Source organism: Callospermophilus lateralis, chromosome 7 (genome assembly GCF_048772815.1).
Source record: "Callospermophilus lateralis isolate mCalLat2 chromosome 7, mCalLat2.hap1, whole genome shotgun sequence".
Lineage (NCBI taxonomy): Eukaryota > Metazoa > Chordata > Mammalia > Rodentia > Sciuridae > Callospermophilus > Callospermophilus lateralis.
Genome location: NC_135311.1, coordinates 12649736 through 12668636, shown reverse-complemented (window position 1 = coordinate 12668636; position 18901 = coordinate 12649736). Strand labels below are relative to the sequence as shown.

At 43.5% G+C, this 18901-nt stretch overlaps 1 protein-coding gene across 1 annotated transcript in view; it reads left to right on the top strand.

Moving 5' to 3' along the window:
- The first annotated feature begins 3677 nt into the window (after window positions 1-3677).
- Window positions 3678-18901, top strand: part of Slamf1 (signaling lymphocytic activation molecule family member 1) — a 36624-nt gene continuing 21400 nt past the window's right edge. The window contains exons 1-3 of the mRNA XM_076861908.1: window positions 3678-3753; window positions 11602-11940; window positions 14227-14514. Of these exons, the coding sequence (XP_076718023.1) occupies window positions 3678-3753; window positions 11602-11940; window positions 14227-14514 (703 nt within the window). The remainder of the gene's footprint in view (window positions 3754-11601; window positions 11941-14226; window positions 14515-18901) is intronic.

Here is an 18901-nt window from a genome sequence, read left to right as displayed (position 1 = left end):
ACACCTTACAACACCAGGAGCTCTGCTTGCTTCCTGAGGCTGCTGTGAGGACCAAGTAGGGCCCACAATGTGAGGGCTTCTGAAAAGTGCCTTTCTCATGATGCGAGGCATCTTCGCCGGTGACTCTTCTGTTGTCGATTTGTCTAGCTGAAGGAAACAAGTATTTGGTATAGTAAGTGCACTAACTGCCCACCTGGGGTCAGTCACCCTACCTTAGTCCCACATTAGCTTCCTGTAGCTGCCATGAAAATGAAATTACCGCAGTCTTGGTAACTTAACAGCAGCAGATCATGCTCTCACGGTTCTGTAGGCCAGAAGTACAAAGCTAGGCACTGGGAGGGCCAGGGTGCCTCCGAAGACTCTAGGGGAGTATCCTTCTCTGCTTCGTCCAGTCTCTGGTGTTGTGGGGTGTTCCTTGGAGGGTAGCTATAGAGCCAGCCTCTGCCTCTGCCTCCACATGTGGTCTTCTTGTGTCTCTGTCCCTTTTCTCTCTCTTCTAAAACCTCTCTCACTGAATTTTGGCCCCACCCTAACCAAGTGACAGGATCTCATCTCCATCCTTACCTTAATTACATCTGAAAGACCCTTATTCCAAATAATCTCCCAGTCAAAGGATTCCAGGTAGACAAGAATTTGAGAGGGGAGATTGTTTAACTCACTACAGGGCCTCAGTCCCTACAGTAGAAACTTCTCTGGCCTCCCTCAGTGTACCAACTTCTTTAGCTTTAGGTCACACTGAACAGTAAATCCCTCAGACCAAGGCCTAGAACTAGCCCGATATGGGTCTGCAAAGAGGATCCTGGGGAATGGGGTGGAGTGGCCACATCCTAAGGCTACAGAAGGGTTAATTCTAGAAATGAGAGGGAAGGGCAAAATAAACATGAGTGCAAGTGCCCGGTTTTGGAAAGAAAGGGGCTTGACCCTTTCTTACACTAGCGCCTGCATTCTAGTGGTTGTGTGATTCAAGGAGACAACATCAATCTTTGAGTTAGACCCTGATCGCTGTTTATACAATGGGAATTAATAATAAGAACTCCACCAAAGTGTTTCAAGGATTAGATGATTTGTGGGTGTGTATGTGTGCGTGTTGAGGGAGGCAAGGTTTCTGGGACTGAATCCAGAGGTGCTTTATCACTGAGCTCCATTCCCAGTCCTTTATATTTTTGATTTTGAGACAGGGTCTCACTAAGTTGCTGAAGCTGACCTCAAACTTGTGATCCTCCTGCCTCAGCCTCCTGAGCAGCTGGGATTACAGGTGTGCACCACCATGCCTAGCTAGATCATATTATCTTGAAAGACTACAGCATGGTCTTGTCTCATTGAATGGTCTTTTAAAAAGCCAAAATATATGTGTCTTTTTTTTGAGAGAGAGAGAGAGAGAGAGAGAGAGAGAGAGAATTTTTTAGTATTTATTTTTTAGTTTTCGGTGGATACAACATCTTTATTTTTGTTATTTTTATGTGGTGCTGAGGATCAAACCCAGCATCCTGTGCATGCCACACAAGCGCACTACCGCTTGGGCCACATCCCCAGCCCAAATATGTGTCTTTTAAAAAGCCAAAATATATGTGTATTAACATCATAGGTCACTCTGTCTCAATTGAGTGGTTGTATGTTTTTTATCAAAGTTTTATGAGATAATATGTAGGAGAATGAGATCCCATATTATTTAGTTGTATTCCAGCTGATATTTTATAAATATACGGAGAGTATGCCACTCATTCCATCACTTGTATTCTCAGTTGTGATAGTAGTGTGCAGGTAAAGAGTTCTCTGAAAAATAATATCTGCACATATATACACACACATTTACGTATATGAAGGATACATAACCCACAATTTACAAAATACAATTTGTTATATTTTATTAAAATGTACAACATCCTCTGTTGTAAATTCTATATAGCCAACTGACCCTCACAGAGCTCCTGTATTTTTATGGGCTTAACTAGTATCCATGACCAACCTGTGGTTACAACTGATGAATGCAGTTTCAACGTGAATGTTGGCCAATGTCCTATAAATTAAAGAAACGTGAAGCAACAAAGACATAGGTGGGGGCATCACTTCCTCATCTGTGATGCTAGTGACTTTTTGCTGCATCAGATGGAAGTTTTTGAACACTGGAAAAAATATTTCCTTCAGTTTTAAAATGCCGTTCACTTCACAATGTAATGGGCCACATTTATAAGGTTAATTGTCATCAATTATGTTTTCCCTTTTACTTTCGTATCTCGAGACAACCAACAAAACACTAAATTAAAGCCCCGATTTACAGTGCTTGTCAATTTCCATGATATTAATTTCCTTCATGGCTGATTATGATGTCATTTAATGCGGAGTTGGCAAGACAGGTGCAATAGCGACCACGATCTAGTGCTTTATTTCCATCATACAGATTTCAAGGGGCGTCAATGACATCAAGAGCATAGAGAACAATGACATAAAGCGATAATTAGAAAGCAATGAATTTTTGAGGTTTGATTCTTTGTTTTAAGTATATTTAAATAAATATAATTTAATTGTACATTTATGAAATATGTGTGTGTGTGTGTGTGTGTGTGTGTGTGTGTGCGCGCGCGTAAGATACTGGGTATCAAAACCTGTGCATGCTAGACAAGCCCTCTTACCACTGAGTCACATCCCTGGCCTGAAGTTTGTTTTCATAAATGTATATAATTTAATAATGACCATGTTTGTCAACCAGCTCACAAGATTCTTGAATATTTAACAACTGTCTCTCATGAGTTGGTTTGTACCAGGTCCAACACATTACAGTTGGGTACTGGGGAAGGAGGAGTGACAGAAATGAAAGAAAAGGAGCCAATTCACCTCCTTCCACAGCTCCGACTACCCTGCCACCCTGGGCAGGCCAATAGAAGTATGCCTGTGGCCTGTTAATATGGACTCTGCTTTCAGAGTCTCTTTGTGAACACCCACAACAGCATTTTTCAGTGTTCCATTCTGATGGCTGGTCTTTCTTCTGCCAATTCCACCCCTTTCTCCTCAAAAGGGAAAAAACCTCCTCAAAGCCCACCAGCATGAGGCTTGCTCAGTTCCACCACGCTGTGCCCACAGGGAAATCTGCTTTCTGCCAGTGATCCACCCTCGCTCTCTGTGACTGAGGTCCCAGGACCCCACTGCAAGTATAGGTATTCCCCCAGATCATGGAGGAAAAACATCACCTCGTCAGTCAAAGGTCAGTCACGTAAGCTCAGGTTTGAACTATCAAATCTGTGGGGTATTCTGGCAAAATTACTCAGGGCTAGGGTACTCTAAGAAGAGTTTACCAGAGAGAGCTGCTCAGAGAGGCTGTGACACTCATTTCCTGGAAACAGCGAAGGGAAAAAAAAAAAAAGAGGGGAGCACATTTCAACCCCAAACCAGGGTTTGGCCAAAGTGACTTCACAATCTCTTTCCCGGCTCCAGTAATCAAAGTGCCTGACTTGTACGTGCTTCTCAAGAAGGGCACAGTGATATAAAGCCTGCAGAGAGATGAGCAATCCTCGAGAAACAGGCAGAAAAAAGTCCCAGTGAGACAGGAAGTTGCCTGGTTCCTGATGCGTAAACTAGAGAGCAGAGCAGCCCTGTCGGACGCGGAGCCTGTTTCTGCCCTGGCATCTTGAGCAACTGCCGGGCTCCCGGCCGGGCCCCCTTCCTTTGTCCCCCCCTAGCTGATGGATACCAAGGGGCTCCTGTCCTCGAGCCTCCTGCTAATTCTGTCCCTGGCTTTTGAGCTGAGCTACGCAACAGGTGAGTGCTGGTCTGTTTGGGGGTTGGGGTCCTGTGTTATCTGCCGGGGACTAGCATAACCTTATGGATGGAGAGAAGGCGCAGGGGCTGAGTGAGGACTGTGGTTTAGCTGCCTTTTCCTTAGGGATTGGCTCTGGGTTTCAACTGCCTCTTTTTAAGAGGAAGGAACATTATGAGTTCCTCGGCTCTTGGGTTCCAAGGCTCAGTTGCCACCAATCCTCGCTGCCACCAATCCTCGTTTCCTCCGAAGCTCTAAGTCAAAGGCACCTGTTGGATTCCTAATCACCCTCTGGGGGTAAGAGGCTCAGGTCGAAGTTCTGGTGGAATGGTTGATTTTGTCTGGGTGTCTTTCTGGAAACAACCCAGGCTAGCAGGATTGAGTTAGACAGATGAAGTTCTGGAAGAAGATCTGTCCTACATCCCCATCCTGCAAAGGGACCCTCAGAGGCATGAGCAGACAAATCAAACTAGGGTCCCATGAAAAATAAGGTGTATAGCGGGAAAAGAGAGTAGAAGTGAAAATCCCAAGCCTTTGGCTGGGAACAGATAGTGACCACAGTGTGGTCATACTGGTGGCTACTTCTTGGAAGAGAAGGCTCCAAGGTGGCAAGAGGGGGAGAAGTCAGGATTTCTAGAGCTCAAAGCTGGTTACGGAATGTGGGAAATACAAACCAGGAACCTCAGGGTTAACGTCAAAGGAGTCTCTGCAGTAGGGTAGGGCTGGGCAGCAGAATTTTTGAAGCTGGGCTCTTCTCCAGCCTTTCTGGTTCTCTTACTGCCGAGGCAAGCTATTGTTTTCTGTTTAGTGGAACCAGGGCTATGCGAAAAGATATTTGAGAAAGAGAAAGGCCAGGAGTGGATGTCGATCTGCGTGAGTGGGGTGAGAGGCTCCCTCTGCCTACGTGCCTTGGGACTTTGGTTAGACTGTGGGAGGCAGCCTGGAGTGGAGTTGGCATTCGGGAAGCGGGGAAATCCTGAGGCCGAGGGTGTTTCAGCTTGGGGTTTTCAAGACCGCAAATCCATTATGGACTTTTCCAGGAAAAGCCCCAAGATATGCCAGGGATGTGGGGGAGCCATGCATGGGATCTATCACTTGTCAGGCTCTCAGATAAAAAAAAAAAAAAAGCCCTTTCTCAGCTGTTTTCCCACCATCCCTAAGAATCAGCAGGCTCACGGCTCTTCTTTCCTGATGATGAGGAAAGTGGTCCGCAAGAGACACAAGCCTTTCTTCTTGCACCCCATTTGGAACCCCACCAATTTTTGGCATACTTTTTGGTGACTGTAGGGAGTAATGGGGCTAAATTGTGGGATGGATTTTTATGTCTTTGTTCTTGATTCCTGATCAGTCTTGCTCAAGTCAGCTGCTCCCCTTAAGGCTTTGGAGGTCACGGGGGAGTCATTCCCCAAGGGGTGGCTGTTCCGTCCTTGCATTCCATTTTCAGAAATCTGCTCAAAAAATTTTGGGGTGTTTTTATTTTTAAATTCACACCCTTTGGTGAAACCCCAATAAAACCCAGAAGGAAATGGTGTGCAAATGGGACAGGTCAGTCATGACAGATTTACTCAACCAAGAAGCTTCATTCTTCTAAAATCAGTACCCACTCCCCTCCCCACTTCTATTCAGCTCCATTTCCAATTCCCAGTCAGAATCATAAAAATTGAAAAAGTCTGCATGTTCCCTTCCCTCAACAAAGTGAATTTTCCATTTCTCCCATAAGATTCTTTTAAAAATAATTTTTAAAAAAGTTGAAGTTCTGGTGAAATGGTTTATTTGGTTTTTTTTAGAGAAGTTTTAGTTCATAGCAAAATTTGAGTGGAAGTTATAGGGTTCTCATGTCCCCCTGCCCCCATATATGCAAAGCCAACATCCCTCACTAGGGGTGGTACATTTGTTATGATTGACGAACCTACCCCAATGAGATTTTTTTTATTTCTCCATGCAGGTCCTCCCTACTCTCTTCACATACATGAGGTGAGAGGTGAGGGACAAGAGCCTGTCTAGAACTTACCCCCACTTGAATGTTCACCGGCCCATTCTATCTCAGGATGTTGATAGAGGCACTTCTAGTTCTCAAAAACTTCAATACTGCATGATTTCCTCCCCCCTTCCCTGTCTCCAGAATTGGGCTAGAAATCAGAACATTGGGGCTATTTGGTTTTATCTGTAGATTGATTTTTGGATGATTCCATTCGGCAACAATCTATTAAGAACACAAGGTATGGTAGGCACAGTTCAAGGTGTAGAGAGGCAAAAGGAACAGCCACAGCCTTTTCTTAGCCCCAGCCACAGCATCTGGTATGTCAGAGCCTATCCGTAGACGTGTGTTGAATGAATCACAGTTTTATTGTATATTTGCTAAGTACTGGGCACGTTCTAAGTGCTTTGTGTATCAGCCATTTATTTCATTCGTACATCAACCTATGAGATTTCTATTATTATTGTCATCATTGCAACTTCATAAATGAGGAAAGAGAGTCACGGGGTAGTTGAACAATTTCTCTGTGTTAACATAGCCTAACTCAGAAAGCTAAACTTTGTATCCAGGTCCCATGATAAAATTAGGCGGCATAGAGAAAGTATTGGATCTGAAATTTGGACAGTGGATAGAAATCTTTTTTTATTGTGCAAATTTTCATTAAACTTTTTGGTGCCCCAATTTTTTGGAAGGGTGTTGCATATGCATCTATAAAATTTCAACAATACAAAAGGGCATAGAGTGGACTGGCCTCCCTTCCATTCCTCTTGCTGGGGACAATCATTGCTACCAGTTTCTTGAGTGTGGTTTTGTTGTTGTTGCTGTTTTTCAAATATCTGGGTCTGGTAGGTTGGATTTTTATGGAACTTGAAAAAGGTAATTCTAGATGGAGGTGCAAATGTGAAATTAAAGGGTTTGGTTGCTTGGGGAAATGGCAAGTCACCTGCTCTACCTGAAACCTAGGATTCACAGCTAAGACACATACCACCTCTTCACCTGGCAAGTGGGGACAAGAGTCTCCATCATTTCCCCTATACAATACCTGTTAAGGGTGTTACAGAGATAAAGCACTCTGATTGTGAAGAGAGGAGAACTTGGAGTCCGTCTTCCCATTTGTTCATTCATTCATTCTATTCCATTTTATTGATTTACCTGGGCAGTAAGGGTTCCCTGGGCTTCTGATGCGTCCCAGCTGGGAGTTAAACAGACACAGCCCCTACTCTTAGAAGCTTATAATTGATTAAGAATGACATCCCAACTCAGGAGCCTGAGGCAGGAGGATTCTAAATTCAAGCTCTACCTGGACAATTTAGTGAGAGCCTGTTTCAAAATAAAAAATCAAAAGGTCTGGGAATATAACTCAGTAGTAAAGTACCCCTGGGATCAATGCCCTGTACCAAAAACAAACAAACAAAAAACCTCTTTCATCAGAATTCTACTGATACTTGTTTAAAGAGCAACCTTAGATAATGTATCTTTTCTTTCTAGGCCTAAAGGTAACATAAGAAAGAACTGGGAGGCCAATGAGTTCTGTCTCTTCTCTGCCCAACCCCCACTACCACCAAATGCTATGGAAAGGTGTTAAAAGAACATGGGAGGTATCAGGGCCAGCCCCCCCCCCCCCCCCCGAGTTCTCATCAGGTAGAATCCCATCTTGTGAAAGGGTTGCTGAATCCTACAGATTCCATTCAGGCCAGTCTTCGTGGGTCCACGTGAACCACCGTACTTCTGCAGTAGAATCACCCGTGAAGGAAAGTGAGTTGGTGTAAACAACTGTAAATGTTTCCTCCCGACCCTTGCAGTAAACAGGGGCTGACTGAATCACAGACCCACTGGAAAACACTCACTCATCAGGCAAGAGGATGTTCCAGGAGCAGGGACGCCACTTGAAGGGCTTTAGGAACCACTTTAAAGCTCCACTCATTTTTCCACTTGTGCTTGGGTGGGGATGATCTCAAGCGCCCCCCACCCCGGACCTGGTGCAGGAGTTATGTCATCGCTCTTTACGTGGGTGGTGAGGTGTTGCGGTCTCTTCCTGGCCAAGTTTTGATTCCATTCCCCATGCATGTGAGCCACCCAGCTTGTCCTGTCATCTGCACCTGCCCTTTTCTCTCTCCCTTCCCTAGTCCAGAGTCCACAGGGTTAGAGGGAGGAAGGGGTGCACTGGAGACATTTGGGGGATGAAGGGTGATGGTTTTAGACTAACAATAACTCTTATTTCTCTTTGCTCCATATTGAAATTGATCTAAAGAGACAATCAGTATGAAATCGACCAAAACATATTATGTATGGACAAATATGTGACAATAAATTCCACCATATATTATACATTATTCCTTTAAACACTAGAATCATACATTATTCTACTATGTGTACTTATAAGGCACTCATAAAAGTTATTAAAAATCAACAGGGATTTTAATTTTTTAAAATCTCAGATGTCTTTGAAACACAGCATATATATAGACGTACTCCTAGAAAAGTGTACGTATATTTATCTATGCAACTTTTTGTATACAAATTCAGGGGGTCCGTGCTTGCATGGATTACTCTCAAGTATCAGAACTCAAGAGAGGACTCTCTCTCCCTGGTACTATTCTACAAGTGAGGTGTGTGACCACCAGAGAGGACACATTTTCTGGACAGTCCGGCATTCCTAAGTACAGCCACAAGCTTCCCAACGTATCCATAAAAACAAGAACCTAACAATAGCCTTCTTCATCTAATCCAGCAAAGGGGTGAGCACTGTTTCAAGGATTAATATATTAGCAATATGTCAAAGAGCAAATGTCTAATTGCCTCTCATTAACAATTTATGCATCTAAACCACGCTGATTCTGGTTTTACCCCAGGTGGCCCGCCATTTCTTTTTTTCACAATTACTGATCTCTAGTGATATTAGGTGGGCCCTTTGCTAGACAGTGTGACAATTTCAGAGCATTTTGGTACCAAGAATATTTTGATCAGTTTGCCCAATTTTCCAACAGCTCATCTTAACCACAGCCGATTGTGGAGGGGTCTCTTCTAGGTAGACACATTACTGGAGCAGACAGTTTAATTTTATCAACTACGGCAATCTATGCTCTCTCTGAGTCACGGGCTTCTTTTATGAACACTAGCCTATAGTTAAATTCAGTTACATACATGTTAGGTGAAGCTAATTAAGAGATGAGTCAGGCAGTGTGGTTTTTAAACATTCATAAATCGAACAGATATTTATTAAAAACCTACTGTGTGCCTGGCACTGCTGTAGATCATAGGGCCAAAATAGTGGCCCTACGTTCTTCCTCTGGAGGGAACTGCATTTAAGTGGGGGAGACAAAATAAACATATGTAACATCAAGTAGTGATAAGAGCAATGGGAGGGCTGTTTTTTGATACATGGTCACAGGAGATAATTTTTTCAGTAAGGACTTAAGAGAGCCAGGTATGGTGGTGTATTCCTATCATCCCATTAATTCAGGAGGCTGAGACAGGAAGATTCCAAGCTTGAGGTCAACCTGAGAAACTTAATGACCCTATCTCAAAAAATAAAACAAATTGGGCTGGGGATATAGCTCAGTGGTGAAATGACCCTGAGTACCGAAACAAATAAACATTCTGAAATAAAGTGAGGAAACGAACCATCCAGGCACACAGGGAAGAGATTTTCAGAGAGAAACGACAAAAGACATATTCTTGGCAAGTTTAAGGAACATATGAGCCATAGTGTCGTGAGAATGAGACAGGGGGCAGGAAATGGAAATAGAGCAGTACCAGGGGACCAGGTATGCAGAGTCTTTGAAGCTGCGTCAATCAAGGACTGTGAACTTCATTCTATGAGTGCTAGAAAAGCTCTGGAAGTTTGAAAGAAGGAGAAAGAGATGTTGTCCATTATGGAGATGAGTTGGAAGATAATAGCAGTACCTAGTCTGTGATGATGGTGGTAGGGATGGAGAAGGTATGAAGTCCTCAGATGTCAGACTTCTTCTAAAGTTAGAGCCAATAGGATTTTCTATTCAACTGAATGTGGAGTGGGAGAGGGAAAAAATAGGAATCAAGGATCATTCCATTGTTTTGTCTGAGAAATTGGATGAATAACAGTGTATGCAGAAGGAACTATGGGATCAGGAGGATGTGAGCTGTGTTTTAGTTGCCTTCCGACTCCACGTGCTGATCTGTGTAGGTAGTGAGGAGCACAGAGAGGATCTGGGCTGGAAAGGGCAACTCTGCAAGCCTTGCAGAAATATGCCAGACTCGGGAGCTGAATGAGAAACTGGATGAGTGTCGATAGAGAAGTCTGAGGTCTGAGCCCTGGGACACTTCAATACTTAGAAGTCTGGATGAGCAGAAGATTCCCACCAAGGAAATTGAGAATGGTAAACCCATGAAATAGAAGAGAAGTCATAGAAAGTGGCTGTCCAGGGACCAAACGAAGAGAGTATTTTCAAGGAAGGAGCCATGAACTCTTTCAAGGGCTCCTGAGAACCAAGGGAAGATAAAGGAGAACTGACTTGGCTTCCTGCCGTTGACAGTGACCTTGACAAAGGTGGTTCCAGTGAGTAGTAGGTTCCAGTGGGTCAGGGAAATGGGAAGGGAAGGACCTTCTATAAAGGAAAAGAGAGAAATGAGGAAATAGTTGGGTCTGGACCTGGGATTAGAGAAGGAAGTTTTAAGATGAGGGAAATTACATGTTTGCCTGTGGTCCACGGGAGGAAATAACTCAGGAGACAACTGATAGTGCAGTCCGTGCAGCAATTCCAGGAGAGAAAGCCTTCACGTAAGTGAGAGCTCTGGGGGTAAGTTCTCATCAGGAACGCAGATCATCCATCCAGGTGGGAAGGTTGATTTGGGATGCTAATAAATGGAAGTTCTTCTTTTTTTTTTTTTTTTTTTTTTGTAATCTTTTTACCCAGTGAAATAGAAAACAAGGTCATCAGGTGAGAGAGGAGGGAGAAAGACAGTTTGTGGGTTTGAGCAGAGAGGAGGTGTTAAATAATCAGCAGTAGGATCCCTTACCGTGGTTTGAAAGGTTTTTGGTTTTGTGTGAGTGTGTGTGTGTTCTTTTGTTGTTGGCTCAGCTTTTTTGAAAAAGAGAATAAAATAATATCTCCCTCCTCAGCTTTATTAATTATCTCAGGGATTTTGGGGGAGCTAGGATTCCAGTTTGGACTCTGGACTCACCATCTCCCTAATTCTGAGTCTCTCCGATTTTTCGGTCTTCCTTGTCACTTGTCCTGATGCCTCTGTACTCTGGTTTCTTGGGCTCATGAGCTCAGAACCACTTTCAGTGCTGCCACTTTTCATCCTCCCTACCCAATGGCATTGAGAATTCTGGTAGAGAAACGAGCAGACCTGGATTCTAGTTCCTTACTAATGTGACTTCAGGGAAGTCATTTGCCTTATTTCTGGCTTAAGTACCTTAACTGTAAAATCTAAATGGATCCTGTTAGTTAATACAATTCTATTGTAGGTCATTTTAAGATTTCCATTGAGCCAGGCACAGTGGTGCACACCTGTAATCCCAGCAACGGGGGAGGCTGAGGCAGGAGGATCACCCAGCTGAGGCCATTCTCCGCAACTTACTGAGACCCTCTCTCAAAATAAAAATTTTAAAAAAAATTAAAAGGGATGAGGATGTAGGTCAGTGGTGGAGTGCCCCAGGGTTCAATTCTCATAACACACACAAAAAATTTCCACTGAGATTTTTGAAATATTAATAGGATAGTGGGGTTCCTCATGGCAGTCCTTGTAGACCACTAAAGACCTTGCAACCCCAGGGGTAGCTCGAGAGGAGTAGGGAGAACCTCAGCCTGTCATTCCTGATCCACAACATGATGCAATTCTCAAAGGCCCTCACTCATCTTAAGGGACTCTCTTCTCCCTTCCACAGGTGGGGGCGTGATGAACTGCCCAAAGATTCTCTGGCGGCTGGGAAGTGACGTGGTGCTGCCCCTGACAAGTGAACGGATAAATAAAAGCATGAACAAAAGCATTCATATCCTTGTCACCATGGCCGAGTCACCAGAAAGCAGCATCAAGAAGAAAATAGTATCTCTGGATCCATCTGAGAAGGGCTCTCCAAGTTACCTGGAGGATGGCTATCAGTTCCACCTGGAAAACCTGAGCCTGGTGATCTTGGGCAGCAAGAACGACAGCGAGGGATGGTACTTTATGAGCCTGGAGGAAAACATCTCGGTCCGGCAATTTTGTGTGCAGCTGGAGCTTTATGGTAATGATGGGAAGATGGTCCCCGGCCCAAGAATTTGGGGAAGGGTATTCAGAATTGGGAGCAACTGCAAAGATCATCCAGTCCGAGGGGTATTGAAACTGTGCTTCATGGAAGTGCTTTTAGAAGTGACAACTTTTTTTTTTTTTTCCAAATTGTATGTTGGTGGTTGCTGGTTGGCATTAGCCACCTTGACCCATTTCCAATGAAAAGGGGCTCCACTGCCTGTGGACTGGAGGGGTTGCACCCCAAGGCTCTGGGTTTGCAAATAAGATTTTATTTAAAGAAAGAATTTTTCCTGATTTTTCAAAAGTCTGAATGCCACTGGTCCAACCTGACTTCTCATTCATTAATGGGGACACTGAAATCCAGAGAAGTGGTTTGCACATGCTTACACACGTCTGTGTAGGTGGCTCACTGCAGCGTGGGTTCTTGATAGAGCTGAAATTCCGCCCACAATCTGCTCTCTCAGCCCTGTGCCCTGGATCACACCTACATAATGGAAGAAGCACTTTTTTTTTTTTTTTTTTTTTCGTTTTTAAAACGAAAGCTCTGGTTCTAATGTCACTTAGTTGCAGAATTTAAACTAGAACTCAGGTTCACCTAAAGCCAAGGTCGGGGGATATTTTAGCCTCTTTAGCTACCAACCCTCTTGAATGCACCCAAAGTTTGTATTGCTTCGAACCAGAGACTCACCTGAATTCCCAAAAATCCCAACAGTCATCTGGGGCCTTCCTGCTTCTTCGAAGTAAGTTCCTTCTCTCTGAAGATGGAACAGGGAGCTCCACTTACCCAGCATTCAAAGAAATGCCGGGTGTCTAGAGGAGAGGCAGCAGTACCCTCTCCACCACTGACCCCAACCAAACCCGGACCTCCTCCTTCCCTTTTCTGAAAACAGGGCATACAGAATTCCCAGAGCCCTCTACCAGGTACCCAGGAGTCCTGGCCACTCCAAGAGTGACTCTGGAGCAAGGTTCCTGTGAGCATGGAGGCCACGCATAATGCGTGAAAACAACATACATATCATGTATACTGTCCTTTTGTTCCTCTATGTTTACTGCTTTGGCCCATTTTGTGATCAAATTCTTACGTAGGAAAATGTGGTCTCTGCACCCCTGGTCTTCTTCTCAAGTCAAAGAAAGAGGCTGGACTTTGGAGACAAGACCAGGTTCCAATCTTAGCTTAGCTTGGCCTCCCGGAAGCTGTGCAATATTATGTAAGACATCTCATTTCTCTGGGACTCAGTCTTCTCATCTATAAAATTGAAATAATTGTAACTCAGGTTATATATGTGTATATATGCACATACACATATTTATATATATTTTTTTTCTTTCACCATCCTGGAGATTAAACCTTGGGGTTGTTCCACTGAGCTACAGCCCCAGTCTTTTTTATTTTATTTTTTTTATTTTGAGACAAGGTTTTGTTAAGTTGCTAAGGCTGGCCTCAAACTTTCAATCCATCTGCCTCAGCCTCCCAAGTTACTGGAATTAAGGGTATGTGCCACCATGCCTGGCCCTTGAGTTAGAATTGTTGAGAAGATTAAAGAGGATGATGGATGTGAAACCATAGAACTATCCTTGTCTTATAGTAGTTATAAATAAATAAGACTTTCCCTTTTGCCTTGCCTATTTCTTCATGGATATAGTGTAGGATAGATTGATGGAGCCTACAGCTGTGATTGAGAACCTATCCCTACCTTAAGACATACAGAAACACTTGTCCTCCCACCTCTGGCCACCTCAGAAGATGAAATCCTACCACTGAAAACCTGTGCTTTTATAACTAGGAGGTCATACTTAAATTAAAACCCATGAGTGATTAGTTGATGGCAAACTCCCTGATACAGGAGAACATTCTAGACCAAGAACATCGGGAAGAGCTGATGTTCGGCTCAGGAGGCTGAGGCAGGAGGATTGCAATTTCGAGGCCAGCATCAGCAACTAAGCAAGACTCTGTCTCAAAAAAATAAATAAATAAAAAGGACTGGGGATGTAGCTCAGTGGTAAACCTCTGGGTTCAATCCCCAAGAAAAGAGAGAGAGAACACACCAGGAAGGGCAAGTGTAGTCCTAACAGTATTGCCCACACAAATTCTTTTCCACTCTATCTCAAGAGAGATAATACAAAATAATCATTGCCACGAGAGATAAATCATACTGAAGTCCCATCAGAGAGGGAGAGAAACGTGTCATTAGGCTATACTTTGTTTTAACAAAAATGTCAAGAGAGAATTCCAAGGATTTCATTTCAGTGATGGCTCCCGTCTTCCTCCTCCACCTGACAGAGCAGGTCTCCACTCCAGAAATTAAAGTGTTAAACACAACTCAAGAGAAAGACAATGGGACCTGCAGCTTGATACTCTCCTGCACAGCGGAGAAGGGAGACCATGTGACTTACACCTGGAGTGAGAAGGGCACCCACCTGCTGAGCTCAGCCAACAGCTCCCACCTCCTGTACCTTACCCTTGGTCCGCAGCAGGCTGACAATGTCTACTTCTGCACTGCAAGCAACCCCGTCAGCAACAGCTCCCAGGCCTTCAGTCCAGGGCACAGATGCGGCTTCAAGTCCTCAGGTGAGTATGCTGGTGGCAGCCAGGGTGCTACATTAATGAGTGTGGGCTCAGTCCCTAACTGGGCCAATTGCTCTGCCTCCACAGCCAAGGTCTTCCCCTTGGCAACAGGGCTTTATATTTTCTTTATAGCTCGCAGATTCTCCACTGTGCATTCAGTGAACAAGCTGACATGTTAACCAGGGTGACATTATTACCACAGTTGAGGAAACCAATGAGAAAAGATGAAGCCAGACGCAGAACCCCGGTCTCCCATGTGAGATCCTTTCTCTCTGCCTCCTGTCCCGGGTTCAACCTGCAAGGATGGTTTAGGAAGAGTAAGGGGGCAGGTCCAATTCCCAAGCCCATGTCCTACTAAGTGGGACAGTTCTACACCATCAATAATGTTTATTGATCACCTATGCTATAGGAAAGTGGGAATAGATACATGGTCTCTACTCTTTAGCAATGCATTGTCAAGATCAGATATGAAACATTTGCTCAAATAAGGAAACACAGTATATAATAGAAGGCCTCATTTTATGGAAAAAATGATGACTCTCACAGCAGGTCAGAAGGCCATGGGGAATCAGAAAAAGTGGGTCTGGACTATTGATAAATTGCAATATATTATTGGCAAAACACTTTCATCTGCTTAATCTCTTTAGGCCCTTACAAAAACCTGGGCAGATGGGTGCTTGAAGATCATAGCATTTAAATACCCACCTCAAGTTTCTTCAACCTGTAGATAGTGGAGTTAGCACCTAAACCTAGATCTTTTGATGGATCTTTTTGTTGGAAAAAAAAAATTTACCATCGTTCTGTTGGAAGAAAGAGCTGATTAAGTGCACCTAACCCCTTAGGAGTAGGATAGAACTCTGTCACTTTCCACCAAAGGTCCTGCATCCCTGCCTCAGGCAGGTTCAGGCACAGAAGGAACAAAGCACTGCTCTGTGAGGCATTGCTAATTCCCTGACATTCTCTCCTCTGCATTCACTGGGGGGAAACAAGAGTCATTCTAAGGAGACACCTGCCCACAACAGACTTGCTGTCTATGCAGAGGTCTTTCCCAGATGACCAGTGATGGGGAAAAGGGAAATCTAGTTATTTATGCCCTCAACATAGCACTTGCTACAACAGAGACTCCCTGGGAGCATTCTTAGATGAATTACTAGGGAAAGAATTGCTGCTGTCTGGTATGCAACTGAGAGTTCTTTGATGAACCCAGTACAGTGAACGTTGCCTCTCCCAGCCACTTCATGACAGGTGTCAATCATCTGTCCACCTGTTAGATGTGTCTGACTGCTTGCACACAAATCATATTCAGAGGCTATTCTCCCAGCCCAGATCTCTCTCCCTTATTACGGTCATTCAGAACACCCTTGCAGGACTAAGCACAGTGTTGCATAGTGGGAACTTTGTAAGGCATGTTTCCAGAGAGCCCCCATCTGATGCTGTCCTTCCTGCTTACAAGGGTAAATCATTCAACCTCCCTTAGACTTCTTCATCTAGAAATAATAACTACTAACAGGTCTTAACTGCTTACTATTTTTACAGCAATCAGATAATATAGGTAGTATAACTATGTTCACTTCCCAGACCAAAACTAAAAAGGTTAAGTGAGATCACACACAAAAGTGAAGGACCCGGGTGGTCTGATCCTGGAGTCCTCACAGTTATTAGTGGAAGAGAGAATGCACTTAAAATGCCATATATGCCATAATTAAAAGGTATTTTTGGTTGTGAGGGAGAAGTAGCCATTACCCTAGCATAGGCCTCTCTGGTTATAATAGTCTAATGAAAGACGAAATACCCCACCCTCCCCCAAATGGGAGAGAACTCTTTTCATGCTTCTCACTGTGGTTTAACAATGATCTAACCAAGTTGGCCAGACATAGTAGCACCACCTGTAATCCCAGCTATTGGGGGTCCCAAGTTAAAGTCCAGCCTGGACAACTTTGCAAGACCCTGTCTCAGAATAAAAAAAAAAAAAAAAAAAAAAAGGCTAAGGATGTAGCTCAGTGGTAGAGAGCCCCTGGGTTCAATCCCAAATACTGAAAAAGCAAACAAACAAACAAAATGGTGAACTAGTGAGATTCCATCCAGAGGTGATAGTCTATGATTCAGTGTGTCCACAAGAACTATTAATAAAGGGTTGCCAAAGTGTCTTGGTTTGCTGGGGCTGCCAAAGCAAAGGGCCACAAATTGGATGGTTGAAAATATTGAAATTTATTGTCTCATGGTTCTGGAGACTAGAAGTTCAAGACCATGGTGTAGGCAGGTGTGATTCTTCTGAGGCCTCCGGTCTCGGCTTGCAGAAGGTCACCTTCTCACCCTGTTCACACATGGTCTTTCCTTTGTGCCTGTGCATCCTAGTGTCTCTACGTATTCAGATTTCCTCTCCAAAGGACTCTAGTCAAATTAGACCAGAGCCCACGCTAAAGACCTCATTGAAACTTAATCACCTCTGTAAAAACTGTATCCCTAAATACAGTCACATTCTGAATTACTGTTCAGAAATACTGCTTCCACATATGAGATGGGTGGGGTGAGAAGCACAATGGAACCCACAACATCACCCTAATGGACTTATCTTTTTAACTTGATTATCTCTGTGAAGACCTCGTCTCCAAAGAAAGTCACATTCTAAGGACTACAACATATGAATGTGAGGGTAACACAATTCAGCCCATAAAACAAGTAGAGATCCTCCCCACCCCCTACCCCCAGAGACAGGGCATCACAGCACACCACATCCAAACCAGGTCACACAGCTGGTTTGCCATACGCTCTTCCCATCACACTAGGTTGCCTACATCACTGAAAACGGTTTTATTGGTACACTAAATTGCGTCTGCAAAGAAATAGTACTAATTTTTAAAACACTGTGTTTAGTTTAACAAAACTTTTCTTGAGGTTTTACTATGTCCCAACATTGTGCAAGGTGCTGAGCACACAAAGATTAAAAGACACGATCCTTATCTTTAAGGAAGGAGGTAGTTCTCTAAACAAATAATTATTCTAGGTTATATGATATGATAATTGCAAAACAGAAACATGTACAAGGCAAAAAGGAGGGAAGGGAAAACACCATCTCAAGGGATCAGAGAACATAAAAGAGACAAAAATGGATATTGAAGAATAAAAAAATTAACCAAACTGTCAAAAGAGACTCCAGGCAGGGGAGAAGCAGATACATCAGGGACTTGCTGTATATTACCCTGTAGGTGATAGGTTCTAATAGCATTTTAGATGGAGGAGCCGCCATCAGTTTTGAATTTCAAAGATAAAATTCAGTGGAATAGACTGGGGTAAAAAAAGAGGCAGAAGAAAAAGGAACTAGTTATGGGTGGGGGAGGGAGACATTATCGCAGTCATCCATCACAAGAGAATCAGGCCCTGGCCAAAACAGTGACTGTCGGTTTAACAAAGACTTTTTCATAGTGTGTTCAAGGGGAAAATCTAGCTTTGGGATTAAATGGTGGTGGGGTTTGTGGGTTTATTAGAGGTTGCCATCTAATAATTAAGATCCTGATTCTAAGACATTTTCTACTTTCGTTAATGAAAAACTCAAAAGTTGTTCATTGTGCTATGAGACCAAATGGGACTTGATGTCAGCACTATCTTTTTACAGGACTCAGTTAAACTAAACCATGCAAGAACATGTTTGTATCTTGAAAAAATATTCAAGTGACATTTATCCATGATCTTAGTTATACATCCGACCACCCTGTTCCAATTCACTGCTTTAGTGATTTATAGTAAGAAACACTTTCATGTCTCTTATAATGAGGCATCTTTATTGAAATCCTTGGGTGCTACAAGATCCTTTGTCAGGGTCACCTGAAGCACATTGAGGCGGCTCAACAGTAGACAGTGTGTGACTTGCTGCTGACCTTAATTGCCATATTTTGAAATAGTTCTATCTGTGCTAGGATGGATGCTATAAAACCCTAAGCAAATCAACTAAAAGGGAATGTCCCCAGATGTTCATCTTGAAAGGGAGAACTTTTTTAGGAGATTAGCAAAATTGCTGGCTTAGCAAATCTGATTAACTCAGTGGAAGAAAAGAGAGACACTTGCCAGTGAGCTTTACAGGTTCCCTCTTTAAGCCATTTCTTCAAATATGGAGCTCTTTTTTTATACATATATACTGAGGATTGAACCCAGGGGTGCTTAACCACTGAGCCATATCCCCAGCCCTTTTTAAAATATTTTATTAGAGATAGTGTCTGGCTGAGTTGCCAAGTGCCTTCTCCCTAAATTGCTGACATTGACTTTGGGAGAAATGTCCCTGTGGGCACCACTACCCTGTACACAATCTGGTAGGATAGGCAGGTGTGAAGGGTTTTTCCAGAAGGCGTGGATTCTGCAAAAATGTTTTCTTGGATGGTCCTGGACCTTAAATTTG